This window comes from Alosa pseudoharengus, unplaced genomic scaffold, assembly GCF_046254945.1.
Source record: "Alosa pseudoharengus isolate Yale_2024_CS ecotype anadromous, Long Island Sound unplaced genomic scaffold, YU_APseudo_1.1 YU_APseudo_1.1_scf_20, whole genome shotgun sequence".
In the NCBI taxonomy this organism is placed as follows: Eukaryota; Metazoa; Chordata; class Actinopteri; order Clupeiformes; family Clupeidae; genus Alosa; species Alosa pseudoharengus.
In genome coordinates this window covers 25,837,018-25,849,500 of record NW_027468664.1, presented here as the reverse complement: position 1 = coordinate 25,849,500, position 12,483 = coordinate 25,837,018, and the positions used below count along the sequence as shown (strand labels likewise).

At 44.1% G+C, this 12,483-nt stretch overlaps 1 protein-coding gene across 1 annotated transcript in view; it reads left to right on the top strand.

Annotated features, from left to right (window-relative positions):
• The window catches only part of itfg2 (integrin alpha FG-GAP repeat containing 2), a 20,026-nt gene extending 10,761 nt beyond the window's left edge, over positions 1 to 9,265 (top strand). Inside the window, exons 11-12 of the mRNA XM_076296956.1 lie at positions 3,095 to 3,268; positions 9,104 to 9,265. Of these exons, the coding sequence (XP_076153071.1) occupies positions 3,095 to 3,268; positions 9,104 to 9,207 (278 nt within the window). The 3' untranslated portion in view covers positions 9,208 to 9,265. The remainder of the gene's footprint in view (positions 1 to 3,094; positions 3,269 to 9,103) is intronic.
• The last annotated feature ends 3,218 nt before the right edge of the window (positions 9,266 to 12,483 follow it).

The following is a 12,483-nucleotide window of genomic DNA, read 5'->3' as shown; positions in this document are numbered from 1 at the left end:
CAATTAAATTTGGCTGATCCAGCAACGATTATGTGAATGCAGCCCCTATGCATTTAGCCTATTAAAAAAGTGGAAGCTAAATTTTGCCGCGGATGCAACGCGAACAGAACGCTTGCGCTGGAATAGCCTCCCTGTCTGTGTGACTATATGCGTCTGAAATGTCAGCTGGAATGTGAGCCCGGCGAGGAGAGATGCTTATTGATGTCACAGGTGAGTTAGTTGAAACTTTCAACTTCTGTCAGAAAGACGTTGAGATTGGTGTAGCAACGTAGCATAGGCTGTTGTTAAAGTAGCAATATTGGACAGAAATATAGACATAACGAGTTCATTTGATGAAGAATACGTGCAGTTTGAGCCATTTAGACCGACAAAAGGTGAAGAAAATAGGCATATACTTTATCAGTAGGCCTATATCAAAGGCTATGTGAATAACTAAATAGTTTAATTAAATGCTCCTAAACTGGGCTGGCGCGTTTTGTCGAGTTCAGAGACAAAAGCAGTGTTTGACATGGTAATGCTTTCTTTTAAGAAACGTTCAGTTGCCTGATCAGTAGGCCTAGTCTGTGTCCCCAGGGTTTAACATGTAATGTGAACACTGTTCACACAACTTTATTGGTTGGTTAAACACACTAGCACAATGCCACAATCTGTAAGTAGCCTATGCTGCAGGTTAAAACTATTAAAACCAATTTTACAAATTAAATAGTCTACCCTACCCAAGTTTATTTATTAACTGGTTTGGTCCAACAAATTCACTTATCTTATTCAGACTCATTCTAATAGTCTACTATGAAGTGTCCTTTAGGCCTATAAAATCTTCAGAAATGTCTGATAACTTCAGGCATGAAGAAAGAAAGAAAGCTTTGAATAAAACTCATGTAGATTACTGAGGAGGAGAGGAAGGCCAGGCTGAAGCATGTTGCCAAACAGTGCAAGTGGGTCCTTTCACACTTAGGCCCAAGCCAAAAAGAAGAAATAATACGTTTTTTTTGTTTTGTTTGTAAAAATTAGTCATTTTTCTTTATAAATCTCTGGTTTTAGGCAACTTCATACTCCATGGAAGCTATGCACTATTGGCAACAATGTCACTCACGCTTGTTTTGCTATGAAACGGCCATTTCCCTTTTTGCACGCCCCTCTCACCTTTTTCACCGCTGACCCGTTTTCATGCCTGGCAATATTTAGAAAATGTAGGCTACTCTTGATACTCAAGTACTTTTAAAAACAAGTACTTCAGTACTTTTACTTAAGTAGACATCTGACTGTTGTACTTTTACTTGTACTTGAGTAAAATTTAGCAAAGGGTATCTGTACTTTTACTCAAGTAATGAAGCTGTGTACTCTGTCCGCCTCTGTGAATAAGTATACGTTTTGTAGTCCTTGTCCCTTTAGCATAGCAGCTACAGGGCGGTGATAGCGTAGTGGCTAAGTAGCTGGGCTAACATGCAGTAGTAGTGTAGTGGCTAAGGAGCTGGGCTAGCATGCAGTAGTAGTGTAGTGGCTAAGGAACTGGGCTACCATGCAGTAGTAGCGTAGTGGCTAAGGAACTGGGCTAGCATGCAGTAGTAGCGTAGTGGCTAAGGAACTGGGCTAGCATGCCGTAGTAGCGTAGTGGCTAAGGAACTGGGCTAGCATGCAGTAGTAGTGTAGTGGCTAAGGAGCTGGGCTAGCATGCAGTAGCCTGAAAAGTTGTGGGTTCAATTCCCGGCTTCCACTGTCTTGCCCTTGAGCAAGGCACTTAACCCCGAGTTGTTCTATATATAATTGACATACGAGAGTCGCTTTGGATAAAAGTGCCTGCTAAATGAAAAAATGTAAATGTAAGCAGCTCTGGGGCCATCACAGATGGGGATCACATTGGCCAGTGGCAGAGGCAAGCGTAACCCAACGCTCAGACCATACTAAGTTCTATCTTGTTCCTATGGCAACACAAACGATTTGCCTTAACTAACAATTGAATACGCTCGCGTTAGAAAATTGAACCAAGTTCAACGCTCAGCTTGTTCAACGCTCAGCTTGTTCAACGCTCAGCCTGTTCAACGCTAGCGTTACGCCAGCATTGCCACCACTCGGCTGCCGAACCATAGACAACAATAGGAAACCTGCTTGATCCCCGCCTAACTGCTCCCAATTCTCCATGTTTCTGAGCCGCTCTCTCCCTCTCTGTCCCTCTCAGTCTTTTTGTCTTGGTCTCTCCTTCCGTGTCTCAGGATCGCTGTCTACCATTCATCCTCACACACACACACACACACACACACACATTCAAGCTCCAGTGCACCTCAGCTGGAGATTATAAAATTGGCCTAGTTCAAGTAAGAGGATTAAGAAATGTGTGTTTGTGTGCACATATGTGTGTGTGAGGGAAAGAGAGAGAGAGAGAGAGAGAGTGTGTGTGTGTGTGTGTGTGTGTGTGTGTGTGTGTGTGTGTGTGTGTGTGTGTGTGTGTGTGCGCGGGCGTGTGCGAGAGCATGTGTATGTGAAAGTGTGGTAGTGTACATAATATGTGTGTCAATGATTGCAAGTGTGTGTAAAACTATATGAATATGACAGTGTATACTTATTTCTTAATTTCATGCAATACTGCTTCTACTCTCCTTGCATGCAGAGAAAACTGGAGACACACACACGCACACACTCTCACTCACTCAAAGATATGTGCACGCTTCATGAATTAGACCACAGGTACACAGTGGAATGAACTGCAATACACGCTAATGAGTTCATCCCTTTTGAGAAATGACACAATGGGTCCAGGCACCCACGTACACTACATGAATACCCCCTTTACACACACCCACTGGTCATGACTAATGCTGACCTGTGTGTGTGTGTGTGTGTGTGTGTGTGTGTGTGTGTGTGTGTGTGTGTGTGTGTGCGCTTGTGTGTGTGTTTGTGTGTGTGTGTGTGTGTGTGTGTGTGTGCGCTTGTGTGTGTGTTTGTGTGTGTGTGTGCATGTGTGTGTGTGTGTCTGCGCGCGTGTGTGTGCGCGTGCGTGTGTGTGCGTGTGTGTGTGTGTGTGTGTGTTTGTGTGTGTGTGTGTGTGTGTGTGTGTGTGTGTGTGTGTGTGTGTGTGTGTGTGTGTGTGTGTGTGTAGGTCAGTACACCTGTAAGGAGGGCAGGAACAGCCCATGCCTGGTGTATGTGAGCTTTAACCATAAGATCTACATCTACTGGAGGGTGGATCTGGAGAGGATGGAGCCGACCAGCCTCACCCGAGTCCTGGAGGAGAAAGCCCAATACAGAGACCTGCTGCAGCAGCTGGGAGTGGGTGAGTCCGTGTGTGTGTGTGTGTGTGTGTGTGTGTGTGTGTGTGTGTGTGTGTGTGTGTGTGAGGATGAGACCAACCAGAGTCTTAGAGGAGAAACTCCAGTACTTATATCTGCTGCAGCAGCTGGGAATGTGTGTGTGTGTGTGTGATGGATGGGTAATGTGTGAGTGTATGTGTGTTTGTGTGAAATGGAGAGTAGTGAGTAAGTTGTGTGAGTTTGCGTGCGTGTGTGTGCGTGTGTTTTTCATGCCTTAGCATGTGACTGCCCTGTGTGTGAGCAGGGAAGCTGGGAGTGGTTGGAGCTTGTGTGTGGATGAGGTTGGGGGTCTGTGTGTGTGTGTGTGTGTGTGTGTGTGTGTGTGTGTGTGTGTGTGTTTTCCTGTGTTTGTGTCACACCTTGTTGTGGTTGGGTGTGTGTGTGTGTGTCTGTGTGTGTGTGTGTTTGTGTCGTACCTTGTTGTGTGGCAGATGGCCCCTGTACCTGAGTTTCCATTGTACATTTGGACTCCAGGGGAGAGCATCTATTTAGATATGTTGACACACACACACACTGCCAGTGATGTAAATATGTCTCATATAAAATAATATTCACATATTCTCTGAACCATTTTGTTTTCCCCATTTTACATTCAGTATGTTGATTTGCATAACCATGAATTCACGGCTGAATAACCAAGTTATATGAGCAACCAAGTTATATGAGCATAACAGGCACACACACACACACACACACACACACACACCCCCACACCTCCCCCCCCCCCCACACACACACCCCCACACACACACACACACAACCACGTGCAGAGAAAGACTCCGTAATGATGGGTTTCCTGTGGGACGTGTTAATAATTTAACCCCTGAGCTGACTCTATCTGTCTCAACATGAGACTCCCAGCTGTACCTTTACCAACACAACTCCTCCATTAGAACACACACACTCTCACACGCATGCACGCACGCGCGCGCACACACACACACTCACAGACACACACACACACACACACACACACACACACACACACACACACACACACACACACACACACACACACACACACACAGAGACAACTCCTCCATTAGAACACACACACACACACACTTCCTCCATTAGAGCGCAGCCAGAGAGGGCTAGAAAAGGAGGGAGTGAGGAAATAAAGAAAGAAAGAAAGAAAGAAGGAAAGAAGGGAGTGGAGAGAGAGAGAGAGGGATGAGAGACAGGAGAGAAAGATAGAGATTTTCTGATTTGCCTACTAAATGCTGTCTTCTCATCTTCTCATCATGAATTTTTATCTGTTTAAATTATATTCACAATACAGTAACTAACTTACACCCAAAGAAAAGAGAGAGATGTTCAAGGATTTCAGAAAGAGAGAGGGAAGAGGAGGAAAGGGAGATGTGAACGAGGGAACAGGTGGAATAAGAGACAGGGACCATTAGTGTGAGAGATTGATGGAAGAATGAAAGAAAGAAAGAATGGAAAATGAGGGAAGTGTCCGGCGACGAGTTTAAAATCTCCATTCAATGAAGCTGCACTCTGATCAGCCAAAATAGCACCATGTTTGGGGAACACACACACACACACACACACACACACACACACACACACACACACACACATACACATAGAGAGAGAGATCTCTCTCTGTCTCTGATCAGCCGAAGGAGCTCCATGTTTGGGGCATTAAATCTCAGATCCATTGTGCTCTGACCTTTATTGTGCCCTTTTTTATTCATAGTGTGTGTGTACTTCTCATGCCCATCAATCCACACACACACACACACACACACACACACACACCATCCATTACCCATTTGAACGCTGACAGACAGGACACCCACGTACTATGCAACAACATAGTTTATGAACACAAATACACACTCATACACACACAGCACACATTCACTATGTTCCACCCATCTGCACAATTAACAGACAAGTGCAAAGACACACACACACACAGACACACACACACAGACACACACACACAGACACACACACAGACACTATCTTCCACCCATCTGCACAATTAATACACAAGTGCAAACACACACAGACACACACAGACACACATGCACACAGACACACGCACACACAGACACACACACACACACACACGTGCACACACACACACACGTGCACACACGCACACACGCACACACGCACACAGACACACACGCACACAGGCACACACGCACACACAGACACACACACACACACACACACAGACACACACACAAACACACCTCTTAACTCCTCTGTTGACTCCTAGTTAGCTCTCATAGAAGTAACAGAGAAAAGCCCATCTCATCTCACTGATCCCCACACAGGTGGCGTGTGTGTGTGTGTGTGTGTGTGTGTGTGTGTGTGTGTGTGTGTGTGTGTGTGTGTGTGTGTGTGTGTGTGTGTGTGTGTGTGTGTGTGTGTGTGTGTGTGTGTGTGTGTGTGTGTGTGTGTGTGTGTGTGTGTGTGTGTGTGTGTGTGTGTGTGTGTGTGTGATGTGTGCAGCAAACTGTGAGGATGTGGAAGTACAGTGTGTCTGTGATTGTGTGTTCTCCTGGCGTCTGTGTGTGTGTGCGCGTGTGTCTTGTGTGCGTATGTGTGTGTATTCTTTGCCCCCCTCTCTCTGTGTGTCCCTGTGCTGTATTGATTTGCCAGTCGTAGCAGTAGCATTATGCGCTTTATAGAGCCTGGATTCATTACACAGCTCATCCCACTGGGACCAATAGGCTGTCCACTGCAACGACTGGCCTATGGGCATCAGTATTGTTATGTAATATGTTACATGTTCAAATTCAAACTAAAGTTGCTTTATCAGCATGACTGTTTGGGTACAGTGTTGCCAAATCCAGAGTTGACAATAACACACATTAACACATAACAAGACCATTTATGAAAATGGGGTTACATCACACTGGGGGTACATCAGTGTGGGGGTAGATATAAGATTAAGAGCTGTGTGTGTGTCTGTGTGTGTGTGTGTGTGTGTGTGTGTGTCTGAGAGAGAGAGAGAGAGAGAGAGAGAGAGATGCCAGTCAATAGGGAAATTGAATGGGGGGAGTCTGTAAAGATGGAGGATACTGGAAACCCTTCCCTGGGTTATAGACCCTTTCAATATGGTCCTAGAGGGATTCTGGTAGAAACCAGGGTTGTGCACAATTCGAATTGCAATTCTGCTTCCTGTTTGCTACCTCAATTGAAATGCAAGTGAAATTCAATAATTGAATTGGAATTTAAGAGCCAGTTTCAGTTGAATTCTGGAATGTTGCACAAGCCTGGAAGAAACATTCAAAACCAACGCAGATACTTTGAAATGAAAATGAATCAGACTTTAGCGTAATGTTCTATAAAAGGTCGACTTTAATGCATTTTTATTTCATTTTTATTTGCCCCCCAAGTTACTATTAGTTCAATGTTGTTTTCTGTGCCACCAGAAATGCCTTGGGAATGCACATTCGGTTATTAAGTCATGATGCAATAATGGGCTGACACTTCTCTTTTTGGGTTCAATGGCTTTCAGAGCCGCTCATTTTTCTTCATTGACAGTAAAATAAACAGTTTTTCGTCAATTCAGAGCAGCCTTTAAGAACATTGTCATCCTACTACTCACTTGTTGCCTCAACCAAAAAAAATCCTATTTTTCTGGATGTTACCCTTGATTAGATCATCTGGCTACACAACTACAGTCATTATTCTGTTAAACACACATTAAACAAGTTAAACAATTTAGTTTTTACCCTCACTAAAGCGGAGGACATTGTGACAAGGTTTACAGTTTGCAAAAACCAGCTGGCTGCGTTAGTAAACTTTTTTTGGCGAAAAAACTGTTGGGCCCATGACATCGGACTTCACAACCTAATAAAGAGCCAATGACATTGTTTGGAAACGATGACTGCGTTTACATGCACTTTAGTATACTGGTTATGATCGGGACTTTGAAGTGTCCCATTTTTTTGTATTTACGCATGTAAACATTATATTCCGATTTCAGAACCCTGCATAAGCCCTTATCCAGGTTGAGTAACTCGGTTATGCTAGGTGGAGTACTCCGAAAGAATCCAGGATACTGTTCCATGTATACACCTTATCCCGGTTTCTCACGCAAACACGTGATTGCATTAGAAACCAGGATAAGGTGTGCTAATAGAACTTCATTATTGGTAACCGGAATACTAGCATTCATCATCTATACAGGGATATTAATAACCATGTTTCTCTGTGTTCATGTAACACCATATCCTGAATATGATCAAAACTGGGATAAGCCTTATAACTGGGATACTAAAGTGCATGTAAACATGGTCAATGATGTTTCACTTTACCTGAATGTTCTGTTTTTGTTTGTTTCTACTGTTACCATAGCAATAGCCATGCTGTGACAAAGGGTGCTTGCAGAGTAATCAAATCAACCCAACACATCTTTGTAGCTTTATCTTAGCGACTGTTGGACTGTTGTTATGCTGTTTATGTTGGATTTAAACAGCAATTCCAGCTATGCACTCTCTTAGGTCTGCTGGACCATTCTATGTGGAGTTCTGAATCTCTCCCCATTCATTAACTTAGAGGCTTGACTTCTGTGTCCTCATAATACCTGCCCCAGGGGCATTTTCAAGATGATTGGCAAGGGACCAGACTTGCTGATAAAGACTTTGGTTTTGCCTGATTTTGTTCCAATGTCGAAGGTTATATTGGCAGTCGCTGGCTCGAAGCTGATTCGATGTGAAGCTGCGTTTCTATCTATGACATAACAGTGTATTAGGTGTGTGTGTGTGTGTGTGTGTGTGTGTGTGTGTGTGTGTCTGTGTGTGTGTGTGTGTGTGTGTGTGTGTGTGTGTGTGTGTGTGTGTGTGTGTGTGTGTGTGTGTGTGTGTGTGTGTGTGTTTGTGTCATTTTCTTCACAACGTGCGTGTAAAAACATGGCGTGGTATGTACAAACAGGCCACACTTGGGTAAAACCGCAGACTGCCTGTCACAGGAGCTGAAAATGGCAATTTGAGCTTCAGGGGAAAGTTTTGTGTTAAAAGATGGGAGAAGAAGCATAAAATGCACCTAATTAGGTATTCCCCTGTACGTGCAAAAACTGCCCATGAAAGCCCACGTCTGTTTTACAGTGAAATATTTCCGCCTTGTAAAAGCAGGTGTTAATCCTTTTAAAGGTTGAATGCATCAATAAGAGAAACTTTCAAAGACAACAGAATCACTATTCAGAGCACCAGTTTTGTGTCTTTGTACTATATTAAAAGCAGCCTTAACTTTCGCCGGCCTTTCGAATGTCTTACTTTCACTTTCACGTCATCCACTTAAACTTTCCTACTTGCTAGATTTGACCAATCTTCCATAGCCTACGTGCACAAGTAGTTTGAGTAGAACTACTGCTCTTCATTATCTCCCTGCTTGGTGACATCTTGTATCATGTATTGTATTATTTCATGATCACTAAACGTTTGATTTCTTTTAATGTTATCATCAGTTAACGTCATTCTAGTGCGCTTGTGATTGAAGTATGTCGTTCAGTTGTGAACGCTCACAAATTGCGGTAGGGGGCGGAGAAAGGTTCTGATTACCCGATGAACAGCAGGTTTGATAAATACCACGTAAACTGAAGAAGCTCAGCTCGTGTGCTTTTTTTTTGCTATGGCGCTGATAACGCTTCGTTCACAAATCTACTCTACGTACATCTGACCCTCACAGTGCAATATCATAACGTTAATTAAACTGATATGCCTTGGATTATGTATTCTGTTTATTATACATGTTATATAAATATACCAACTACACATGATTGTGTGTGTGTGTGTGTGTGTGTGTGTGTGTGTGTTCGTGTGTGTTCACAGACCCTAATGACACTCAGGCTGTAAGGAAGCTGATTGGAGACGTTCTTTATGGGAAGACCCAGAACCCCCCACGGACACCACCTGGCCGTTTACCTGAACTTTGACCCTTGACCCATCATATCTGTAAATAAACCTCATAAATAAAGGACCACTCCAAACAAATCTCTTTCTGTCTCCACCATAGAAAGACAATCAGCCTGATGTAATGTTGCCATAGATACAGTAGAAACACCAGGTTGCCAATCAGTCTGATGCAATATTACTGTTGGTTTGTTAGGTGTACTATTCAGTCAACAGTCTTGTTTATTGACATTATATGGCTGTTTTGAAAAACCTTTTGAAAGACAGTTATGTGTTCCCTGACTATTTAAAGTAGGCTAGCTTTTGTGTGCATAAAACTTTCACCATGGTAATGTTACTAAATGCCAAAAATAAAACATCTGTTTGTTTACTGACAAGGTTTGGCAAGAGAATACACTGCTTGCTCTTAGCTTGGCCTGTCAACATGGCCGATTTCACGGTGCTTTTTTTTAAATGAGGCAGAAGACTACAGTGAGTGTTCAGTGTCCAAAAGACTAGTCTCCTGAGGAAACACACACACGCACACACACACACACACACACACACACACAGACAGGCACACACAGTAACACACACACAAAGGCTTATACATGAGATGCCATAATTAGATGCTTCCACACGCTTACAAACCTCTGAGTGTGCACACACACACACACACACTCTCCTTGCTTGCTATGTGATAGGTCTCTGAGGGAGGTTTTCCAGTCTGTCTCTCAAACGTCGGTATCTTCTCTTATACATTAGCAATGAAGAAGAACACTGTGGTTTCTACAGGTGAAGGACACTGACTCACACAGATACTCATTCGTCATAGTGTGTGTGTGTGTGTGTGTGTATGTTCTGTGTCGTCTGGTAGCTTGGGCTCAGGTGTCCTGATGCACTGAGACATTGAGAGTTTGTGTGTGGTCTGTGTGTGTTCGTCTTTGTGTGTGTATGTATGTTCCTGTCCTTGACATGCACCACACTTTATAGAGCTGTGTGGGGACTTGGGGATGTTTCTAAATATGTCTCTAACCTTAAACCCCCCCCCCCCCCCTACACACACACACACACAGATACAGACTACACACACACATACACTCCCTCTCTCTCTCACACACACAGAGACTGCTCCAAAACTACAGTCTTACACTACAGAGCAGAGCTGGTCTGCGATGTGTGGACTGACTGAAAGAAGTGTGTGTGCTACAGACCCTGCCACAACAACAGATGCAGCTACACAACTGCTTGCCTGACAAGAATTTGATGATGATGATGATGATGATGATACACACACACACACATACACTTACACTTATGTAGACACACACTGTCTGCACTGTGCCTGTCAGTGCACTAAATGATATGGGGATTTCCCTCATTTCCACATACACATACACACATACACACACACACAAACACATACTACTAGTCAAACTGAAAACACGCAGCATGTCAGACAGGTGTTTGCCACGGTAAGGCCAGACGCAAGGATATCGAAGGATATCAGGCTTAGTCATAGTGGTGTGGGGTATTTCCCATGAGGCTAATGGCCCCACTGCCCCAAATATGACACAAGTGCCACATTCTTGTCCATATTTGTGGCCAGTAGTCTAAACACACAGCACTCCCCTCCTACTGGTTGCCTTGATTTGTCCGTTAATGGTCAAACCAGCCAGCCAGTCACTGTGTGTGTGTGTGTGTGTGTGTGTGTGTGTGTGCACGTACCCATGAAGACCATGAAGTTCCCAGGATCTGGATGCGTCCTTCATGTGATACAGCGGAAGAGACATTGTGGTTAGGTGTGTGTGTGTGTGTGTGTGTGTGTATTGGTTCCCAGGATTTGAACGGTCAAGTTGATGTGTAGGACGACATCATCTTCAGGACACTACAGGGACACAGAGCGCTGCCCCTGTGCAAAACACTGAAGACAAATCCAGCTGTGTGTGTGTGTGTGTGTGTGTGTGTGTGTGTGTGTGTGTGTGTGTGTGTGTGTGTGTGTGTGTGAATGTGTGTGTGAATGTGTGTGTGTAAATGTGTGTGTGTGTGAATGTGTGTGTGTGTGTAAATGTGTGTGTGAGAATGTGTATGTGTGTGTGTGTGTGAATGTGTGTGTGTGGGTCGGCTGGGTTAGTTTCATTCTTATCATAAAAACCGTATACAGGAATAAACTGTCCATGAGTTTGGCAAACACTCGAGTCCAAACCTAGTCCAGTGTTTAGCTTAAACTAAACAGAGCACAAACAGGTCCGGATCAATTCCAGAACCATCGGAGAGGAACGAGATTAGGCATTAATGATCTGAGTCTGTTAATGCTTTTTCCACAGTCTATTCTGAATGTGCCACACATGCACACACACACACACACATACGTATACACCCACACACACACACACACATGCACACACACATACGTATACACCCACATATACTCATACACACACACACACACAGACATGCACACACACATACGTATACACTCACATATACTCATACACACACACACACACACAGGCACACACACGTATACACTCACATATACTCATACACCCACACACACAGACATGCACACACACATACGTACGTATACACTCACACATACTCACATACACACACACACACATTCACAAACACACACATACAACACACACACACACACACACAAATTCCCAAACACAAGCATGCTGCTCTATCAGGCATTGTAATGACTGACTGTGCCAGTCTGGGCTGCCTGCAGGAGGGGGTCTGTCTGAAGATCTGACAGATAGGGACGCACTCGGAACACACACTCACCCCAAACTCAACGTCACTGATTGCCCCAAGACTGTGCCTGGCATGGACTGTATAAATATGGTGCCAAGTTGGAACAGGGATTCAGGCTGTGTGTTCTCTGGTGTGTGTGGATGTGTGTGCTGTTTGGTGTTCCTTCATGATGCAAACCATATACAGTATGGCAATTCCACGGAAAATGGAGTTTTTGTCACATCCATAATGCCAGTGAAATGCTTTAGCATTTGTATGATGTGAATGATGTACAGGCATTAAGATTTGTGTGTGTGTGTGTGTGTGTTTGTGTGTGTGTGTGCAGCTGTGTAGAGAGGTTCTTTCTTTCTCTGCTTAGAGGGGTTCTGTGTGTGTGTGTGTGTGTGTAGAGCTGAGTAGAGGGGTTCTCTCTCTCTTTCTCTCCCTCTCTCTCTCTGTAAGGGGGTTGTGTGTGTGTGTGTGTGTACTCAGCTCTACTCAGCTGTGTGTGTGTGTGTGTGTGTGTGTGTGTGTGTGTGTGTGTGTGTGTGTGTGTGTGTGTGTGTATGTGTGTGTGT